Source organism: Nanorana parkeri, unplaced genomic scaffold (assembly GCF_000935625.1).
Source record: "Nanorana parkeri isolate BGI_ZX_2015 unplaced genomic scaffold, ASM93562v1 scaffold718, whole genome shotgun sequence".
Classification (NCBI taxonomy): Eukaryota; Metazoa; Chordata; class Amphibia; order Anura; family Dicroglossidae; genus Nanorana; species Nanorana parkeri.
The window spans coordinates 428,679-451,393 of record NW_017306986.1 but is presented as its reverse complement, the minus strand read 5'-3'; the positions used below and the strand labels follow the sequence as shown (position 1 = coordinate 451,393).

The window sequence follows — 22,715 nt, the reverse complement described above, 5'->3', positions numbered from 1 at the left end:
CCAGGTGGCATCCAAGGTTGGATGAAGGAGGGGATACTTTTGTGCATGGGGTAGCCTTCGGTCCTAGAGGTTACTGACTTAGGATGGAAGGAGGAGTCTATTTATTTAATGTGGTTGATGTGTTTCCTGTTGCAGGCAGGCGGAGCCTATATCTCAATGGCTGTCCTGGAAGATTCCTGGAAACAGAGTTATCAGGTAATCAACTCATGTTTTTTGTGTGTTATTTTAAAGATATGGGTTATGGTCCGCTTTAAAGAGGTTCTGGAAGTTGTGCCAAAAAAAAGAAAAGGCAGGCAAAGGGTCAGTCAACCAGTTTTGACTGTGGACTCTCCACAGCTGATCCTTACTCAATAACTGACTTGCATGCTTTATTCTGTACTGGGTCTCTGCGTGAAGACCGCCATCATGGTAGAGGCAGGATTTTGCTTTATCATGTCAAAAACCTCCAACAAGGAGAACAGTGAGCAGCACAGTAGTGACTTTGCTGAATCACACTCCACATCTTCTGCTAGCAGTCAGTGTCAGCAGTGCCTTAGATGATCTCACACTACACACAGGGATTTCTATGCACATTCTCATATCAGAAGCACTTTGCTGTTTTAAGGAGTATCGGAAGCCGATTAATCGATTATTGAAAAAGTTGACAACTTTTTCAATAATCGATTATAATCGATTATGCCGATTAGTTGTTGCAGCCCTAATTGAAGACAACCTGTACATTTTTCACGGTACCGCTGAGGCACAATTAACACATCTAGATTTCTCTATAGCACAGCAAACCTTTACTTTTTGAATTCCCCTCCGCTTTAAATTTCCTTAAGCACAGGTTAGGATCCTACCCTCATTCTTACATATCCATAGAATTCTCTTTTACCCCCAAGACACCACCTTAATCTGAAGCCTGCTGTTATTACACAGAGCTCAGCATTCTACATTGTTGCTTTTAATGGAAACCCAGGGAAAGATTGACTTGTATGTTGAGCTATTATAACATATTTATACATCAAATATTTTACAACCCTTTTTTGAAAAAACCAAGCGCGTGCAATCCCTTCATGTACCAAATTCTTGTTTAGAAACCAGATGTTATTTCTGATTCTCAGCATAATTTTGTGGAATCCTTCTGTTTCTCAGATCAGTTTTACTATGTAATTGCGATTGGCACAGAACACAGTGACTTTTGAATGAGATGCAAAGTTTCTGAGAATGTGAAAGCTCATCAGAGTGGCAACTAAATATTGTGAGGATGGCAGCAACGTGGTATCTTAGTTGTGTAAAGAAGAAAATGCTGCTGCCAGCAGATCTTTGCCATTGTTGATTGTTCAGAAAGACCACATTAAATCAGCATTTTTCTATGCAGTTATACAATAGAAATCCATTTTTACACAGAAATATGTCAAACTATCACAAGGCATGCTGTGTATCAAAACTTTAGAATAAGAAGCACTTAGAAAATGTAAGAACACGCATACAATTACAATTTGGACTTCATTTCTTAAGAAAGTTTAACTATTCCTACTATTGTATACCTACCAGCTAACGTGATGCACATCTAGCTTTAATAAGACAATAGTGGACTTTGTTTTATGAGAATGTTGTGTATTTTTCAAAGCAGCATATCTTTGTACATAAGCGCATGGATTTTTCTCCCCTTGGTAAAAATAAAACAAAAACAAAACATTTGCCTAGAGGTACAATTTAAAATTTTCTTTTTGATAGAGCTGTGCAAGGTTAAAACCTCTGTCAAGTTTTTATCGCTGTCTGTGTCCCCATTAGGGAGATTCACTTCTCCGTTTGTATCGGTGACTATTGTCACCGATATAGAAAGTAAGGAGACATCTAAAAGCTTAGAGTTGTCCCCAGAACAAGAGTTGAGGAGAAAACTCCATATGGGGTGGTCTGTTTTGAGCCTGCGCTAAACTGCCATTAACGCACTCCCCTACTGGCCGAATCAGTTGTGACTGGGGCATGCTCTACTCCAAAGCTACATGTTGCAAAGGGGTGCAGAATTCCCTCTGCCACAACTGATTGGTCCAGGAGTGGGAATGTGTCATTGTGCCACAGAAAGAATGGCTAGAAGGGAGACACCTGCATAGAATAACCAAATTATATAATTCAGAGGCAAAAGTAATCCCAACCACTAAACCACCTATACAGTATGTTAAAAGCAGTAGCAAGACTACAGTAAAATCTGTCACTGGGCAGCCTATCTCACACACATAGCAGTCTCTTCCTAACGCCTCTGTCTCTCTCTCCCCTCTCATTGTAATAAACATGACCATTGTTTATTGAACAGCTGGGGGCACAACAGTGAAAGTGTATGTATAGCAAAAAGTCTCCAGAGTAAGCCCAAGCCTTAAGCTGGCCATACACCTTACAATTATCTGCAGATTTTCTGTGGTCAGATGGAAAAAGTGCAACAGATTGGCCCAGGTGGAGATGACTCCAGCCACACAGTTAAGTGTAGATGGAGGAATCTGTTGCACCTTTTCCATCTGACCACAGAAAATCTGCAGATAATTGTAAGGTGTATGGCCAGCTTTAGTTATGTCCAAGCAGACTTGGGCCCTAGGCAGATACTTTCTTGCATAACTAGTAATCCTGTTCTGCCTAAAGCTGAAGTAGAATGTTTGGTGTAGTGGTCTTCAATTAGTACACAATCTTTTTGCACTAAGGAGTTTATGACATAAGATATTGTTCAAGGTTATAGTTGATTTTGAGCATTGTACTAGCGCTTACCAAACATATTAACTGCAGGTGAATAAATCACTCATTTAGAACAGTGATTCTCAACCTGTGTAACCTCAGGACCCACATTTGTCCTTGGTCATTAAGTTTCATCCCAAGTCGCACCGCACAGGAACACATGGCATTGCGGTACTACGCGTTCCAATGTGGGTGATCGAACTGTGGGTGGTAGGTGCATTTGGGGTGCCATTCAAATGAATAGCAACGCACCTCCTGCACCAGAACGTGAGGTAGGTGCGATTTTGTGGCACAGTGCGTTAATCGCACGGGACTGCGCAATTAACGCACTGTATTAGTGTGAACGGCCCTCAGAAAACTGACAGACACACACAACCACAGACACATTCTCACACACATACACACTCCAAGAAATTTTTTTTTTTTAAAGATCTACCCAGTATCCCTACCTTATGAGTACCAGAGTCGATCCTCAGCCTTTGGTTTAGTGTGGGCTGCTGTGCTCTGACGCACCGTCATCCATATGTGCATTGCTTTTACAGCTCCCTTGCGGAGTCAGAATTTGACATCACTCTGGTCCAAGCACCTCTACAGGTCACTCAAGGGAGCTATATGCAATGTGTGTATAGATGGAGCTCCGCCATACCCCCATCCCACCCCACCCCACTTCAAGCTGACACAGCGCTGGGCAGCATATTTAGAATGGATGCTCGGCGTGAGAACTGACAGTGCTGCACTAGGGAGAGGCTGAGGAGCCTTTCACCTAGCACAGTGGAAGGCACACGGAGACCCACTGAACACAGGGTTGCCACCCACCAGTTGAGAACCACGGATTCAAAACATGCACTGTGAAGATACACCAGCAATGAATGATTAGTGAATGTAACATTCACTGCTTTATATATATACCCTTTAATGGAATACAAACATAGTATTGTGTTCAAGCTTGATCCATTTGTTCTGTTAAAGGAGAACTATGGGGTTAGGGCTTCCCATCACCCTAAGCTCAGTATACCTGAGCTACAGCTCGCGGTATACTGAGACGCCGCAGCTGAAACAGATCCCGACGATTCTGTCTGGATCCGCCCAGCTGCGTGAATGACAGCCGGCTCTGCCTATCTAGAGGCAGAGCCAGCTGTACCCGCCCCCTCTCCTGTCGGTTCCGCCAGTCAGCGCTGGAGGATCGGAGCGGGAAGGGGGGAATCCAGTCCCTCCCCTGTCACGGCCCTCTGCCGTGACAGGATCGACAAGTGAGCGAACGCCGGTATGTGTTCGCTCACTTCCCGATCTACTGAGCCGACCTGTGACAGTCTCATTGTTACAGGTCGGCTAGAACTATGAGGATGAGTGAAAAGCACTCACCTCATAGTTCTCTTTTAAACCCTATCTCCAGGTGGATAAGAGACACAAATTATTGGAGCCCTGTATTTATTAATATACTATTAAATGTATTTTTGTAATGCCAGCAGTGTAATCACCTACATTTGACTCTGTGTCAGAGCTTGGACTGGGAAAGGGAGAAACAGAACAAGGGGCCAATCAGTTGTGTTGCAATGGTGTTTTACTACCTAGGGACACGCTGCTCCTCTATTCACTGTCCAGTCAAAGGCCGGGGGGTCAAGAACTGAAAGTGTTACTTAAATTCAGCAGATTAAAAGCAAGCACTGTATGGCAGGACAGTGTGAATCTTTAAATGAATGGAAAGAAGTACATACACTTTGGTAAAATAGCTCCCATATATGTAGTTCAGCTGTGTATTCAACTGTTTGCCTGAAGTTCAAATTAACGCCAAATTCTTCAAAATTGAACAACAAAATCTCTAAGACATCAAAAAAGATGCATGAAATTGCAGTCTCTCATAACCGTTTACATATAGGCCAGCCAAAACTGTAGATTACACAAAAGATACAGAAACACTCCTTTAGCTATGTTATTTTAATAAATACCACCAAGTTCATAAAGCAGTGGTGGTCAACTTGAAAATCATCGAGGGGCTCAAGTGTGACCCCTGACACTCCTAGTGGGCCACACAATGGCATCATGTTTTGAAGTTCATTGTGTTGAGATAGGCAGCCCATTCAAAATGAATGGGTTGTAATGCACCAAACATTTCAGTCTTGCTGCAAGTTTTGGAATGTACTGCCACACACTATAGAGAAAAAAGGTGTAAAGTAAGCCCTATCATTTGTCAGTGGCAGTAATTGTAACTCCCAGCATTGGTGTCAGTTGCTACAATAACAACCCCTGGCAATTTCTTTCAGTGGCCACAATAATGACTCCCAGCACCGATGTCAGAGACCGCAAAAATATCAGCATGTGTTACTGTAAAATAGTAACGGCAGGCCACATACAGAAAGCTGGCAGACCACGTTTTGGGCTCCAGGGATATAAATTAATGGCAGCATGTTGTCAAGCTTAGCTATAGATTCATGAACCTACAGGTGAAACTCAAATAATTAGAATATCATGCAAAAGTAATTGCAGTAAGTGCTGCAAAAGGGGCCCAAACCAAGTACTGAGTACATATGCATGCTTGTACTTTTCAGAGGTCCGATATTGTTCTATGTACAATCCTTGTTTTATTGATTGCATGTAATAATCTACTTTTTTGAGGTTGTGGATTTGGGGTTCTTGGGGTTTTCATGAGCTGTAAGCCATAATCATCACAATTATGACAAATCACGGCTTGAATTATCTTGCTTTGCATGTAATGAGTCTATCTCATATATTAGTTTCACCTTTTAAGTTGCATTAGTGAAATAAATGAACTTTGCACGATATTCTAATTATTCGAGTTTCACCTGTATACTCCTAAAGACTTTGCAGCTTCTGCCTTGCCAGGCAGCTGATAAGAAGTAAATGACTGCATGTGTATTGTATGCAAAATACTAATTTGCCTTTCTCCAGTTTTAGAGTTAAGGTGGCCATACACTGTACAACCATCGCAAGACCTTAGTCTTGTGATGGTTGTAAAGTACTTAAAAAAACGTACGATCTGCCCATCTTGGACAGGCAGATCGTACTTGTGACCATCGCAAGCCCGCCACCTTGAGGGGCGGGCTTGCAATGAGGGGCGGACTTGCAAGGACGGCAAACGCGTGCGCACACCGGCCCGTTCGTCAGTTGTCGAACCAGCAGGCCACTCACTCGCCGAGAATCGTACGATTCCCGGCGGGTTTTCTAGCCTGCTGGTTCGACGGAAGACGTGCGACCGTACAGTAGAAACGGTCGCACGCCTTCCATACACTGCACGATTCTCGTACGATCGCGGGATTTCCCACGATTCTCGTACGAGAATCGTGCAGTGTATGGGCACCTTTATAGAGACTATTGCTGAAAATAGTTTGAATGTAAATAAAGGTTTATTGCTAAAATAATAGGAGTTACTGTATGGGTACATATAGGGCTATATAGTATATATTTGTTGAAATGCCATATTGTAACTAATCTTCTTACTCTCTCCCACAGAAATGTGTTTTCTGCAGACAAAGGGTTAAGAATGCTCAAGGAGCTTGCATCCAGTGCTCATATGGCCGCTGTCCCACATCCTTCCACGTCACCTGCGCCCATGCTGCGGGGGTAGTGATGGAACCCGATGACTGGCCCTTTGTAGTGTACATCACATGCTTCAGGCACATGATCAATCAGAACATGGTGAGAACTTTATTTTATGAACAAATCTCATTATCATGATTTGAAACCTTTATAGAGCATAGCATGGCCGCAGCAATGCTGAATTGTGTGCTCTCCTTGTGCTCTTTAATCTGTCACTTATATTAGTCACCAAGTCATGTATGGAGTCAAACTTGAGGCAGATCTTAGATCACAAGATGTTTTGAAATAATCCCCATTTTAAATTTCTGTTCTGATATTATAATGGAAGTATTTAGCCTACAACCAATACATAGGCTGACGTGATGAATTTAAAGCAAGTGACAACATCTGAAAATCACATGGGAGCACAGTCATTCCACTTATGTGACATAACCATTATATTTAAAGACCCACTGTAGAGAAAAAAAAATAATGTATGTGGCTAATATTGGTAATGATTGAATTAATTAATTCCATTTTTTATTAATGGATTTGTTAGTATTGCTCCCCGATGTATATGCAAACCAAACTGTCCAGCAACTGTGACAGTATTTGGGACAAACTGTTGATATGGACAGGGTTCCTATAGCGCTTACCTTTTTATTTACACGGTTTAGCCCCTTTTGCTGCCGGAGCCGCTCCGTTTTTTTGCATACATGTTAAAATGCACATGGTAGGCCTGACGTTTACCTAATCCCCACAGAATTATATATATCCTGAAAGCAGAGACCCTGTAGAATAAAATGGTGGCAGTTGCAATTTTTTATGATGCATGATATTAGCACAGCTATTTAGTAAACCCAGATTTTCTGTGAAAATAAAAATACATTTGGAGGTAATTTTAGTGCAGGTAGACACCATATATTACCGAGTTTCGGTAAAATATAAGAGAAGAGGTTGCACCAAGTAAATAGTTGCCAAACAGGTCAAGCTTAAAAATTGTGTGCGCTCATCAAATGTCAAAAAAACTACAGTAGCCAAAATTTCCATGGGCGACGCTTTAAAAGCTTTTACAGGTCATCAGTGTAGTGTTAACTATGAATAGTGGCCCTAGAATGATTGCTCAAACTCTGGACACAAGCTTCCTATGTGACAGCATGTTACTGGTGACCGGTCCTTTTTATGGAGACATTAGGGGTCTATTAGACCCCTAATTGTCACCTTTGCAGCTCATTGAAGCTGATCAAGCACAGATCGTATGGTGTATGTCAGTGGCAGCAAAAGGGTTAAACCTTTTTTCCCCAAGATCAAAAACAACTGCTGGTGTAACTGTTTTAAAAGTGTTAGCTGAAGTTAGACTTTAATGTGTTTGTCATTAACTTTAAGAACTCCATGATTTTGAAAAATTAACTCTTGCAGTGGGGGCTACCCCTACACTGCAAGGATTAACTGATTGTGTTTTCTTGATGGGTGAAAATAAAGATCCTTGGTCTTACGGCACTGACCTTTCACCTCTCTCTCCCCCTCTACTCCGGCTATAGTATGTCCCTCCTTGTCTTCATGTATGTATGTATGTATGTATGTATGTATGTGCAGTATGTATTAGACCGGTCCTTAGACTGCCAGAGCCAGGAGAGAAAAGGCTGTAAGAACCGATTTAGCAGCCAGACCGACCAAGGCTCAGGGGAGTATTTCTTCTTTATTTTTGCCCCCCTAGGCAAATTGAGCCGTTAACTCTTGCAGTGCGGGAGTAGCTCCACTGCAAGCGTTAACTTTTCAAAATCATGGAGTTTCGGTTCAACATCCACCTAAAACGAACCTGTCCACAAGGTGAGAATACTGCAGAATGAACAGCACTCACACCCTGTTAAAGGTAGTGGAAAATCAGCTAATCTACTAGCAGGATCAACGGGTAAAAAAGTATATGATGGCGGTTCTGAAAAACATTTTCTCATTGATGTATTTTAGTGCTTCAATGTTTCAAGTTTCAAATGTGTAGTTATTTAAGGTCTTAATTATTTGATCAACCTTCTTAAATAGTGCCATCATTATATAGCCTTGATTTGCAACATGGTTCTGTAACCGGTACTATGCTTTGTCATTGATTGCCGTTCATCACACGCATTCCATTCAACAACCCTGTGATGAGCAGCAAAGTGTAAGTCGGTTTAATTAGTGAGAGACTCAGTAATAAGCTTTGCTGCGCCAGTTGTTATGGAAAGTATGTGATAATTCCTTTGCAAAACTGCTGTGAAAGAAGATATATGCAGAGTAAAAATAAATACCTAAAGGATTTTCTGCTTTCAGGGAAAAACACCTTCAGAGAGTGAGACATTTTCAGCTGACCAAAACAAGGAAACCAGTATAGTGTAGGACCGGGGTAGTCAAACTTCAGCCCTCTAGCTGTGGTGAAACTGCAAATCCCGTCATGGCTGTGACTGTCAGAGTCTTGCAATGCCTTATGAGACGACTCATTTCACCACAGCTAGAGGGCTGTCATTTGGCTAGCCCTGGTCTAGGAAATTCATTCAAATGAATTAAAGATTTGGGGGTCAGTAAAGAGGCTACAAAGAGTTAATCCGTGGGTGGGGAGAGACTTCTACCACCCTAGTCATTATCCACCCAGTGTAAGGGCATTTTACATTTTAACTCTGTGGAAAACGCTGATGGAGTAGGACTCTCGTTTTGTTCTTACCAGCAAGAGAAAAGACAGTAATCACAATATTGTTGTTGGGTAAATTCTTTGCACCAGTAACCCAACATGATAATGTCTTGCACCCTTTTAATGTCAAAGACTGGTTAGTATCTTAGTTTTTTTTTTATTAACAGTTTTATTATATTGATATAGAGAAATTATACAAAAGATAAGTATACAATAACATTAAGTTCCATGGAGAGTTAGAAAACAATTCAAACGAAGAAGAAAATATTTAAATAGTCGGTTGTCTAGTCATTATCTAGTACGAGAAAAAATGGCTGGTATCTTTGTTGGTGTCAAGGATTGTGTTATCGGAATCAAGTTTTTAAGTATTTTAACATCTTTTCAACTGCAATAAACCTCTTTAAATCCCCATGAAAAATGCCCCTTCCCGTAAGAACAATAATTAATCATGCAGTAAAGAACTAGGAATGCGCATTTGTGTGTTCTTATTTCTCATTCATTATTGTCGGTTAACTAATGCATACTGACGTTGCTAAACTTGGACTGGGCATCTAAGCGTAAAAAAAAAAAATGGTCACAAAACGGTTAACCGAAGTCTCCTGGCTGCGTTATGAGAAATCCTAGCAGAAAAGACAGATTCAATCTCCAGTGCTTTCCTATGTATGGGCTTTCTTTCTTGGCAGAATGCTTCTAGTTAGACAGAGGTCTGGAGTAAGCAGTGACATGTACAGATTGATATCATCTAGGGCCACTCTGTGTATGACTGATATTGCTTTTATCTTAGATTAGTTCATCTGAGTAATGTAATACATGGATCCATTTTGCAGTCTCCTCAATTAGTCACTAGAAAGAAATGTGCTCCTGGCGGCTATGCCGGGCAGAGAGAGCCCCATCACCACCGTCACCCCTACACCACAACCGCCTATCACTTACGACCCAATGAGATGTTTGGATATAGACAGGGTTCCCTAGATCGAGTGTAGACAGGGATTAAAATCCCGACGTAACCACTCCGTCCAGGGGTCAGTCTGGGGGCCCTGGGGCCACGAGAGAGGGGACTCCAGGAATGGATGAAGATAGAGGGTCGCCTGTGCTGAAGAATTGGTTTTGCTGTTAAATTCATATGTATGGAGTCATATATCCCACCATGCGCTCTCACATCCACATATGTGCATGTATGCGTGTCCATAGTAATGGATGCTGCATAGGTGGGAGCCCAAACATCATTTGATGTAGCGTGTACAGTAGTGAACTTATATGCCATCTATACTGTATGACCATATGTGAGTCTATTACAATAAATTTCTCAGTGATAATGTCCCATTGTTCAGATAAGTGATACAACATTTTTTTGAAAGTGATTAAGTCTGTGTATAAGTCTCAAATATTAGATAAGGGGAAGAGTGTATACTCCTTCTGATATTCAATTTTTACAAATGTACTAATTACTGTAAGTGCGTGGTATAAAAATAATCATGATAATATAGTAAAGTGAAAGATGCATTGAAAATAAGTGAAACACAATCCTGCTTATGCGGATTATATTTGCTCAATTGTGACAGGTGATTAACCCCCTGTTTGTCTCTATAATGTGCCCATCTCAACATCCCCATGAGAATCTTCCCTCCCCTCCTCCTCTCCCTTTCTACACAGATATAGATGCCTCCCATGGGGTCAAACAAAATCCATTCGCACAGCAAACCCCCATCAGTGTTGACCATGTGTTGCTCCACTGATTCCCTAGTGTCTCTATAGACAATTAATCCTTGCTGATATCGCTGCCATGTCATTTATCCTCACTGTTCTCAGAGAAGTCCACATACTTGTCAGTTCAAGTCAAGGAGATCCAAAGGTCAATAGACTAAAAGATGCATCAAGTCCATCCGCTTATATAGCCCTCTATATTCTTTCGCTTCTGTGGCACCGCAACTGCCTCCATTGTCCATCCCTCCCGCCCTCCCCTCTTAAATAGCACCCACCGCCGATGGGACGCCCAACACCTGAGTGTGTTTAGATGCCCGTCTGCAGTGTGGACTTCAACTACGCATTCGCGAAAATACAGCGGTTGCGCATTAGTGTTAGGTCCCGCCGCCGCTATGGCAACCCGGGACGCCTAACTCATATCTCCGCCCCAGGCCATCCCCCCGGCGCAAAACGAGCCGACGGTGGCCGAAAATGTCAATTTTAAGTTGATCCATTCCTCGCTTCTTGGGTCTCTTCTCTGATGTGCGTTCTAATTATTTACGTGGGTGTCCAGATTGAAGTCCAAAGGTCCCCAATGTACTTGACTCCCTGCCTTGATATCGGAGGCCAACCCCCCTAGATAATGTTTAGGGGGTGGGGGAGGGGAAAAAGGGGGAACGGAAAGGGGACGGTCCCGAGGGGTCTCCGTCTACACGGAACAGCCGCCATATTTGCACATTCCTCTCTAGCCCTTCATTATTGTGAGTTATTCCCTATTGTATTATATCATTTCAACATACATTTATATCAGATTATATCATTTCATCATATATGAAGTATACAATATTGAAAAAAACAAACATGATCGATTATCAATACATACATTAATCCAATTAAGCATATTCCATGAATTACATTTGTTTGAGGAACATCCAACTTGTCATGGTTTAATTGCTAGTTTTGCCCGGCCCATGAGACCATCCCCCATAGCCGGTTATCTAAAACAAGCAACCTTTATTCTTTCACACCCTTGGTATTCTATTATTGTTCGGCAACATTGATCTTATCGGGGGCCTTGGCCTTACAGGAATGGCTTATAACTAAGCACCTCATGTAGACCTGGAGGGGTGGTGGACCTCAATTTATATATCCACCAGGTCTCAGTTTGTAACAATCTTTGGTCCACGTCCCCTACCCTCATGTCTTCATGTATATGGCCAGGATGTGGAACCGAATAACCGATACGTCAAAATTATGGCATAGTCCCACATGCCGACTGATGGGGGAAACTAGCTTGCCACTTTGTATTAAGTAGAGATGGTCATAAATCCTCTTCCATACAGGTCTCTAAGTTTTCCCTATATACAAGGCCCCACATATACATTTCATCAAGTAGATCACATTTGTGGTATGACAGTTGATTGTATGGCTCAATTTCCACTGCTGGTTGTTCGGTAGGGGGGACTATATTTCTCACCACAAACCACCTACAGTAGCTACAGTGTCCGCACCTAATAAACCCCTCCTCCCCACAGGCTGAGCCCTGGGAAAGTCGGGCCTAAAAGCTGCGGGTGACCCTATGTCGTATGGACCTTGCTCTCCTAAATACTATTTCTGGAGTATCCTTGATGTGCTTTTTTTATAGTATCATCATCAGTCCAGAAATGCCAGTGACGTTTGATACAGTTTCTAATGACGGCATGGTGCCTAGAAAATTTTGTAACCATTTTGACCGTTTGCTTCTGTGATACCCTGTTCTTATATGTGGATTTTTTATTTCCATATAGTATTTGTCTTTCTTTTGTACCCGATTATAGGCTTTTATAAGCACCTTTTTGTTATAGCCCCTCTCTAACAGGCGGGTTTGTAAAGCCCCCGCTTCCTTTTGGAAGTCACTGTCCATTGAGCAGTTCCGTTTTAGTCGGAGGTATTGGCTGTATGGGAGATTATTCTTTAGAAAGCGTGGGTGTGAACTAGTGGCGTGCAGAATTGAATTTCCCGCTGTTTCTTTGCGATATAATTTGGTCATAAGGTAATTGTCATCCCTTGTCGCAATGGTGACATCTAGGAATGCAATCTCTTTTTGGTTATGATTGGTGGTAAATCTAAGATTGAAATCATTGGTGGCCAAAGAGGCCACAAATTTCTCAAGGTCACATAGGGTCCCGGTCCAGATGAAAAAAACATCATCGATGTAGCGTCGCCACAGAGAGATGTCATCAAGCCAATCCTGTATTGTTTCGTTGGAAAACAGACTGCGCTCCCATCCCCCCAGGTGCAGGTTCGCATAGGACGGGGCACAACAAGTCCCCATCGCCACCCCCTGTACCTGGAGGTAATGCGTCTCTTTGAAAATGAAGACATTCTTAGTCAGGATATGGCGCAAGAGGTCCACGACCAATCTGTTGTATGCCCATTACGCCCTGGTCTTTCACCCAACAACCCTTGGGTGAAGAGCAGCTGTATAATGACAGAACATTGTGGATAAATAGGAAGGAGTGGACGTAAAGAGTTATCCTAGACCTCTTGAAAAGTTACCTCCTGTGTACCTAGTGTGCTTACCAAAAATGGCACAATATGTTTTAAAACGTCTCCCAGTATTTTTAATATTATTTTTAGAGGATTAAATTCCAACCCTTCTTTTGTATTATCAGGACATAGCTACCATCTTCCTAATCAAAAGTGGCTTTTTTAAACCTCTCCATTATACTTTCTTCTGACAGAAGTATTTTTTTCTCAGGTTTGAAAGTAAATTAAAAAGTGTTTCTGTCAGTATGTCATCTTGCACATAACCAGTCTTAACATAATGTTGGAAATAACGATATTTTACTGCAGCTAGACCTAACCATATTACTTGCATTGAAAGTCCAATAGATGGCATGGTTGGAAAAGATTACATGTTTACATTTTTATTGCATACTAAACACATGCTAATTTTTGGATAACAGGTCTTGTCTTTTTGACAGAGTACACAAAGCAGTGACATGGGGTTACTAGTAGTAATGTATATTTCATGTATATGTAAATGTATATTTCAAGTTTCATTACAGAAGTAATGTCAGAGAATCATAGGGCCAATTTACAAAAGGTAAAATTCTGTAGTTTGGCAATTTTATGGAGAGATATTAGTTTTCTGAAGACTGAGTTCTGTTGTCATGCTCTTTTGCTGCTATCTTTTTCATTTTATAACAATGAATAAATAATTCAGCAAAATGAATGTAGTTCACTTTTATTTGAATTATAAAGACTTTTTGTTTGCTGCAAAGGTGGTATTTTTAGTCGATACATTTCCAGGTATTGAAAACTGACCTTACTACATAAACTGTTCTTGTTGGTCAGTGATATCAAAGTTTTTGAGATATTGCTATGACATGTCACTGATCCTTATAAACTGATTAGTGTGGTGTAACTTGTATTGCTGTTCGGATACATTCTGCCGAGTCTCTAATACCACATTGTCTTGCTCAATTGTTCTGACGTGGCCAAAGTGCAGGAACCATAAATGCTTGTTCACCTATTGGCTATATCAAATGTGTTACCTTGTTCTATAAGCCTCTTCAAAGTAAAGATGTATTTAGCTTATTTGAATACCATGTGTACCCAGGGGTGTATCTACTGCAAGGCAAACTAGGCATTTGCCTAGGGTGGCACTTTCCATGGGGGCGCCAAAAAATGCTGTCCCCCAAACCAGTTAGGTAAGAGAAAAAAAAAATTATATTATACAATATTCATAAATTACTGGCAATACTCCTGGACCTTGTGCTTCTTTGACTGGGAGACAAATTTGTCCACTAATGCTGCCTACATATATGGCGGCTGCAGCTCCTTCCTCTTCCTGGTCACTGTGCTGGGCAATGCATTGGTGTGTTTGACTTTCGTCCGGTTGCATTGGCAGTTCGTGCGCCGGACCTCCCTGGGAAACCAGCACCCAAATCTTTTACTTCAGGCAGCGGAGGAGCTTCCGCAGGACCCCAGGGCTGAGATACAGATGGTCATCATGCTCATCGGCACCCCCGTAGTGGTGAGTCCGGGGAAGTGCAGCCTAAAAGCTCTGTGCAGGGTTATATCTCTAGAGCGGGGCAAGCTACAGAGCCCAGCGGCCAAGGCAGAAGATGGGTAACTGCAGAAATAGACAGCCCAGCATATTAAGGCAGATGATCGGTGTTGTGGCTGCAGAACTAGAGACTAGCACAGCATGGCAGGGCAGGAGAGAATGGTTATTGTAGCTGCAGAACTAGGGAGCCCATTAAGCCAGAAATGGAGAAGGTGGCTATTGCAAAGGTAGAACTAGAGCGTCCTGCTAGGTTGATAGCGCAACCTGTCAGAACCGTGCGCAATGTATCCTGCGACTGACAGGTTATTCAAATTGTAATACACAGGAAGGGGTGGGACTAACTTAGATTAGGGGTGAGAGGGCGCTCGGGTTTAGTCTTGCCTAGGGCAGCACAAAACCAAAATACACCACTGCCTTGTAAGAGGCAGTATAATCGGGTCTGACTGTAAAAAAAGGCACCATGATAACAGTTTGCAAATGTTTCAGCATTTAACTGAAAAGTCATATTTAGAAAGCAGGCCCTTCTGTCCTCAAAGAGTTGGTGGGTGTTGATGTTTTCTAACCTGCTTAGATTCTTATTCTGGGCACATTGCTCTTTCCCTTATTATGCAGAAGTTTTTATGTGACCCTTTTTGTGCTAAACACAGTGATGTAGTTATGTCTGCTACTTCCTAAATGCTCTAATGATTTTCTTGTCTGTTATTTGTCGGTTTCAGAGGAGCAAAACAACAGTGAAGAAGCTAAGCATTGGACAGATTGTCATTGCAAAACACAGGAACACAAGATACTACAGTTGCAAGGTTGCTGAGATCACTTCTCAGACATTCTATGAAGTTGAATTTGATGATGGCTCTATTAGTAAAGATACATTCCCTGAAGATATAGTTGTAAGTATTTAAAAGTATTGTGAGAATGTTTTTATTCGTAAAGTATGTTCTCTTGCTAAATATATGTTCTAAATGCTCCCCATTATTTGTTGTGCTATAATATATAGTGTTGTGTATCCTCAGTTATCAATGCCTATTGAGCAGAAATTGACCACAAGTACAACGTTTTATAATTCAAATGTACACACAGATAGTTACATAGTCAGGTTGAAAAAAGACACAAGTCCATGGAGTTCAACTTATAGAGATAATAAAAAAAAAAACCATAATGCTATGTCCACAGTTACACACTGTTGATCCAAAGGAAGGCAAAAAACACTATAAAGCATGGTTCAATTTGCTCCAATGGAGGTTGGGGGGGGGGGGGGGGGGGGAATTCCTTCCTGATCCCATAAGGTAATCGGATATTCCCTGGATCAACAATCTCTGATGCCTTATACACCTATAAGAATTCAATATCCAGTAATATTCTGTGCAATTAGGAATACACCCAGATTGTTTTTAAAACAGTTAACTGAACTAGCTAGAACTAGCTCCTATGGGAGCCCATTCCACATTTTCACAGCTCTAACTGTGAAGAATCCTTTCCATTTGCAAAGGTTAAACCTCCTTTCCTCCAGATGCAGACTGCCCGCTTGTCCTTTGCAATGACCTTAAAGTGAATAGTTTGGCACCAAGCTCACTATATGGACCATTTATGTATTTATACATGGTGATCATGTTCCCCCCCTTAATCGCCTCTTCTCCAGATAGAACAAATTCAGGTCAGTTAATCTTTCCTCATACCTGAGCTCCTCCTCATATTCCACATGAGGTCTTACTAATGCTTTGTACAGGGGTAGGATGATGTCTCTATCTCTGGAGTCTAGACCCCATATAATACAAGAATACATTGCATGCTATTATTCAGTCTATAATCTACCAGAACACCCAGATCTTTCTCCATCATTGACTCCCCCAAACATACTCCCCCTAGAGTGTATGAAGCATGCATGTTTTTAGTCCACAAGTGCATAACTTTACATTTATCAACATTAAACCTCATTTGCCAAATAAATGCCAATCACACAGAGCATTCAGATCTGCCTGTAAGTTGGAGACATCCTGTAAGGACTGTATTCCACTACATAACTTGGTGTCATCTGCAAACACAGAAATAGTACTTTCAATCCCCAATTCTGTCATTTATAAATAGGTTAAACGGTAAGGGACCCGACACTGAACCTTTGGGGGACACCACTAACAACCCCAGACCATTCCGAGTATAAATCATTGATCACCACTCTCCGAATATGGTCTTTAAGCCAGTTTTCTACCCAATTACAGATGGAATGCTCTATACCTACTGACCTTAACTAATACATTAGCCGCCTGTGGGGAACGGTGTCAAACGCTTTTGCAAAGTCCAAGTATACTATATCCACAGCCATTCCTCTGTCCAATTTATTACTGACTTCCTCATAAAAAGAAAGTAGGTTTGTTTGACAACTTCTGTCTTTTGTGAATCTGTGCTAACTATCACTGATGATATTATTTTCAAGCAAAAACAATTCCATGTGAGCCTTGATCAAACTTTCAAGTATCTTCCCAACAATTGGAGTTAAGCTTACAAGTCTGTAATTACTCGGTGTAGACTTTGATCCCTTTTTAAATATAGGCACCACATTGGCCGTGCACCAATCCATCAGTACCAAGCCAGTCATTAGAGAGTCTCTAAAAATTAGATACTATGGCTTTGAAATTATGCAACTCAATTCTTTGAGGACACGTGGATGCGTTGTTCACCTCAATTTTGTCTAACTGTTTCTGGACCATATCAATAGTCAGCCATTGTGGTTCCATAGAGGCTGTGGCACTGCTATCCCCATTATGGACTTGAGTTACATCCTATTCCTTGGTGTGCACAGAGCTGAAGAAAGTATTTAATAGATTTGCCTTCTCTTTGTCCCCAGTTACCAACTCTGATATTATATTATGTGAGAGTTTCCTAAGCGTTAGCAGGGTGTGGTATACAAACACTGTGTCTTGTCATCTTAAGCAAGCATCTGTGGCGTAGCACAACGCTTTCTTGCCTGACCTCTACAGAACTTAATGAATACCTTTTTAATATTGAAAAAAATAAACAATAGAAAGCACACAGTTTAATTTTTAATTTCAAACAAAATCATTTCTGCACACAGGTCTTTTCTGGACACTAGCAAATACCATTAGGTTGTTTTTGTTTTATAATGAAAGATTCCTTTAATCAAGCCATATAAGCACCTGAAAAACATTCTGTGACAGTGCCGTCCGTCCGTTTTTCTACTACGGGCGGACGGCAACTGGTTAATGCAGTTGTTATACAGAATATAAAAAGCTAAGACAACATTGTTTTCTAAGCTCCAGGGAATGTGCTACACATCATAAATATAATGTCTAATGCTGAATGAAAAAAATGCAGACAATAGGAGTTGTAAGTTAAGAATCTTCCAACATATGACTGACAGGCATTCACATCATTATCCAGTTTGAAAACACAATAATGTGAGTGTCTGCATCATTGACTGAGACGAATGGATTGCATAAACATCAGCTAAAATTGAGCATTCCCTGGGGGGCTTACAGCTGTAAGTTTCTAGATCCGGCACTTGACAACATTTGCCTACCTTCTGGTAAAGGGAGTTTCCATCTCCGAATGTTTCTGAAACATAATTTCTGGAGCTTTTTGGTATCGGAATTACATCTAGAAATATGACAATGCTTCTAGTGAAGGTTCACAAACATTTTTAGCTGCCCAATTGACCTTTCCTTTTCATACTATGGTAAAATGATGGAGTCTGAAGTTATATTATTTAAAACCCTCAAATAAACAGATGAGAAAAGGATCCTATTAAAGAGTTTTGTACAAAAATGTAGACTCTAGTCTTACCGTAGGCATGGATTTTTGTATTTTTTTAATATGTATTTATTGAGTTTTTACAAAAGAAAATACAGAAGGCATGCCTTTTTATTTGTATTTGATTCATGTTATGCATTAATTCCAGCATGTGCTATTTGCATTTATGTTAAAAGGTATATATTAAACCTGTGGTAAACCACTGCAAAACATGCATGTCAAGCATTCATTTATGCATTTAAAAAAAAAAAGGGTTGTAAAATTTTAAACATACCGTATATCATTGGTTCCTGCAGCTGGCCATAACATGGCTTAGCCACCTTCAACAAATCTTTTGTATTCTGTCTAAACATTAATTTAAACCACATAGCAAGACTACATTTTCCTGAACTGAACAGGAAGAAAGCTAAACTCACACTGGAACATTTTTTGTAACCTTATCTTAGACCAGCTCAATGTTATGCTTTTCTGATTCACTAATCTCTATGAAGTGCAATATCTGTCAGTAAGCTCCCTCTAGCCTACCTTTTGATTGTGGTACAATTCATCATTGCCTCTTGCAAGGAAACCTGGATGTAAGCCCAGTGCCTAGCAGGTGAGAAGTTGGCATGTGGCTGTGTGTAGGTGGTAAATGATCATTGTCAGATGATTTGGGTTAGTGATGTGTGCCACACCTCTCCATGTAAATGATCATTGCAATATTTAATCATTTTGGAGGTCGTTTTTCCTGAGATAAGCTGCCAGTGAATCTGCCTACCCTTTTACAGTATGTCCATGAGGGTCATTGTACATTTAAAAGATGTCACTGCATACGTCTTGTACTAAGTTTAATGTGAGTTTATTTTTCCCTATGCCCAGTTAAATGAACATATTATGGACGTGTTGCCAAGGAAAGCATGCCTGTTGTCTTCACGTTTCGCTAACCCTTTTAAATATTTTAACATGCTTTTAATATGCTTTAAATATTTATTCGTCTCTTAGACAATCCTTTTTTTTCCTTTAACAAAACTATTATTTTATGCAACATGTATATGTGGTAGATGGCAGACAAGGGGATGACCTAAAAGAAAAAGGTATAAGAATGGATGTTTTAGGGATTCAAAAAGTGTGACAGCAGCTATAGTTCAAATAAAATGTGTTTTTTTCACATCAACAAATTTTTATTAGTATAAAGGTGCAGTTAATATTTTTATATGTTTTTTCACAGTTCACAGTTGTGACTTCTTTACTGCAGTAATTAATTTGAACATACATGTGCTCAGTTTCCAAACAACATGTGAGTTTGGTTGTTGCAGCATGTAAATCAGTGTAGAATTTACATGTCTATCTTACATGTGCCCCTATCTTCTTACATCTTCTTGTAACGAGCATTGTATATACCAAGGCAGGCACAATAGTTACTCAGGTCACTAAAAGAACAGCTCAGAATCTTTTGCCATGCAGTAAAACGGACAGAGCACAAATGTGTTTAGTAAACACATTAATTTTGCCATGTTACATTCTAGATGGATACAAAATTTGATAGTATAGCGGAGTATGAATTAGTTAAGAGTACTTATACACACCAAGTCCCCCTGTTTAGTCAGATTCCGGGCAATGGGAAGTCTGCTTGCTCTGGTCATCGGTAGCATTGCCAGAAAAAAACTGGCTTATGCTTATAAAATAGGTGATTACAACAAAAAAAAAGTTCAACATGAACCTGTTGAATGTAGTTCATCAAGGAAGAACTTTTTTTTTTTTTTTTTACATAAAACACCTTGTAGTTATTAGATATTTTACATTACAAGTATTACATATGTTTACAATTAAAAAAGCACTTTTAAGTTATTATTTTAAGCAGTTTAACCTTGAATGTAGTTTCAATGCACTTTCATTGGCTCTAATTAGGAGCTGGTGAATAATTGGTGTGTGAAATAACATGAAACTCAATTTTAAGCTTAGTGAGTTTCCAACACATGTGCGGCACAGATGGTGGGGTGCCTTAATTGTTACTTAATTGCTTATGACAATCAGAATTAAGAGAATTCAGGGTAAAAAGCTTTCAAGGCAATATTTAGGACAGATGTTTGTTTTTGAATGTTGCAGTCCTAAGATTTGGTTTGGTTTCACTAGCTGAAATAATTTTAACATGGTTATAGTCAGGGCTTGAAAAATTTTAGGGTATCTCACCAGTCAGTTAAAAATTTCACCAGTCAGCATGACCGGACTATAGCCTTGCAATTTATGTCAAAAATTTTTGGGGACAGATGGAGCTTTCTTTTGGAGGTATATAATCACCTTTGTGGTTATTTTTTTTTAACTATATAATTAAAAAAGTACCGTAAATGTAAAAAAAAATAAACAAAGTTTCCCTACGTTATGTTATAAAACATTTATTCTTAACTGTATTTTTGGTAAAACATAAAAGTCGGGATCACGTTGGGTAAATAGACACCAAACATGTCAAGCCCTAAAATTGCGTGCGCCTGCAAAATCGCAAAAAACGCCCATAGGTTTAGTGTTATCAGTAATAATGGCCCTAAAATTATTGCTCTCACTCCGACGTTTGCGGCGATATGTAACATGTGCGGCACAATAGGCGCAATCGTCGTTTTCGCACGTAGGCGCACCCGACGCATATCAGCGTGAGTATGTGGGGGCGGGGACTTAAATTTTTTAAAAATTTTTTTGTATTCTTTATTTTTTTTAATGATTCCATAATTTTTGTATTACATTTTTTTTTTTTAACACACAACTTTATTGCTATTACATGGGGGGGCTAAGAAGCGTTGGTTTTGATCTGGCTTTTTGCAGTTTTGACCACTTTCATGTGTTTAATCATGCCATTTGACAATGAAGCAGTGTAGTAATGTTTTTCAAAATCCAGTGACAAGGCAGGTACCATAAGAAGCTGCAGTGGAGAATAGTGGTATCATCATCACCATAGATGTGAATTGTGCCAGGGTTTACTGGCTGATCATAGTTATAAATATTTTTGGTATATAAAACACCTATAGGGTTTTTGTTCACAGGCTTTTGTTTGTGTCAGAACTGCTTGTCTCCCCATATGATTGGAATGCTTAAGCAGGTTGATGCAGCTTAGGAGGTCAACTGCAAGTCTAATGCAAATATCTTTTTGTATTCAACTGTGCATGATCTCATAAGTGTCTCAAACTGACCTCAAATGTAAGCTGCCCATCAATACAAGCCCTCTTGTCAACACAGGCTCCTAAGTGTATTTCAGCTTTGTATTTCACTGCTCAGTTGGAGTTCTGGAATATGAAAATAAACCAGAAAGACCAATTAAACATCCTGTAAATATACAGTGTAATGGTCGAGAGCTAAGAATTATTGAGCTTGTCATTATCATAGGAGACCACTTTGCAATCACCCTACAAAGAGACCAGAAAATAAACACATTGCAACTTCAAAGGGTAAATAAAAGTTACATTAACAATAGCAAACATCACATTAATGATTTGGCTATTTTACATATAAATATTTTACACTGAAACACTGTAATTATTTAGGGAAAATGACTGAATTAATGTGCTTCACTGTGGAAAATGTTTCATTATACCATGACTCCGCTGCACCCAGTGAATGTGCATAGTGGCAGGAAAATAAAGAGTTTTCTTAGTCATACCATGTTTGCTTTTTGAAAATTGATTACCTCACACCTTTTCTTTTAAGGCACACGCTGAATTAAAAGTTGATGGCTGTCTGGAATAGACTTTCAGGCTATTTCACATTTTCCATTTCCTGTGTCTTCACCACAATGCAGAGCTAAATGTGGTTGTTATAGATATCTGTTTTGTTGGGACACACGCGTGAACATATGTGGGTTAATTTACTATAAGTAATAGTAGTATGCCCAATGCAGCTATGTATAATGGTTAATTAATAATCATTTTTCATTGCTGTCACTGATTAAAACTGATGTAAGCTGAAATCTTGTTGCAGTAGATTACTGCACTTTACAGAAAGCATAACATCATTGCTGTTTGCAGTTCCTCACTAAACAATAAATAAAACAAGGAAATTGCTTTTGTAATAGGCTTGCTGCACATTTTTTGTTGCGTGCTTAGGCTCTTCCTCCTACTCTGGAAATATGAAAAATATATTTCAAACATATGGCATAGGTAATTGCTATAACACACATACGGTTCAATTTACAAAGCTTTAACACAAGGATAGGGCTCTCTGATTAAGCCTTGTGACTGCAAATTTCAAATCTGATTGGTCAGAGCTGAAAGTACTTGTCGCTTAAAAAAAAAGAAAGTGTACTTATCCTGGTGTGTTAACTTTGTGAATTGAGTTTATAGTACCATGTGA

General features: G+C 40.0%; 1 protein-coding gene across 2 annotated transcripts in view; it reads left to right on the top strand.

Moving 5' to 3' along the window:
* KDM4C (lysine demethylase 4C) overlaps positions 1-22,715 on the top strand; it is a 279,255-nt gene that overhangs the window by 238,301 nt on the left and 18,239 nt on the right. For both annotated transcript variants that reach the window (XM_018564061.1, XM_018564060.1), the window contains exons 18-19: positions 6,175-6,360; positions 15,356-15,526. In XM_018564061.1, coding sequence (XP_018419563.1) covers positions 6,175-6,360; positions 15,356-15,526 — 357 coding nt within the window. The remainder of the gene's footprint in view (positions 1-6,174; positions 6,361-15,355; positions 15,527-22,715) is intronic.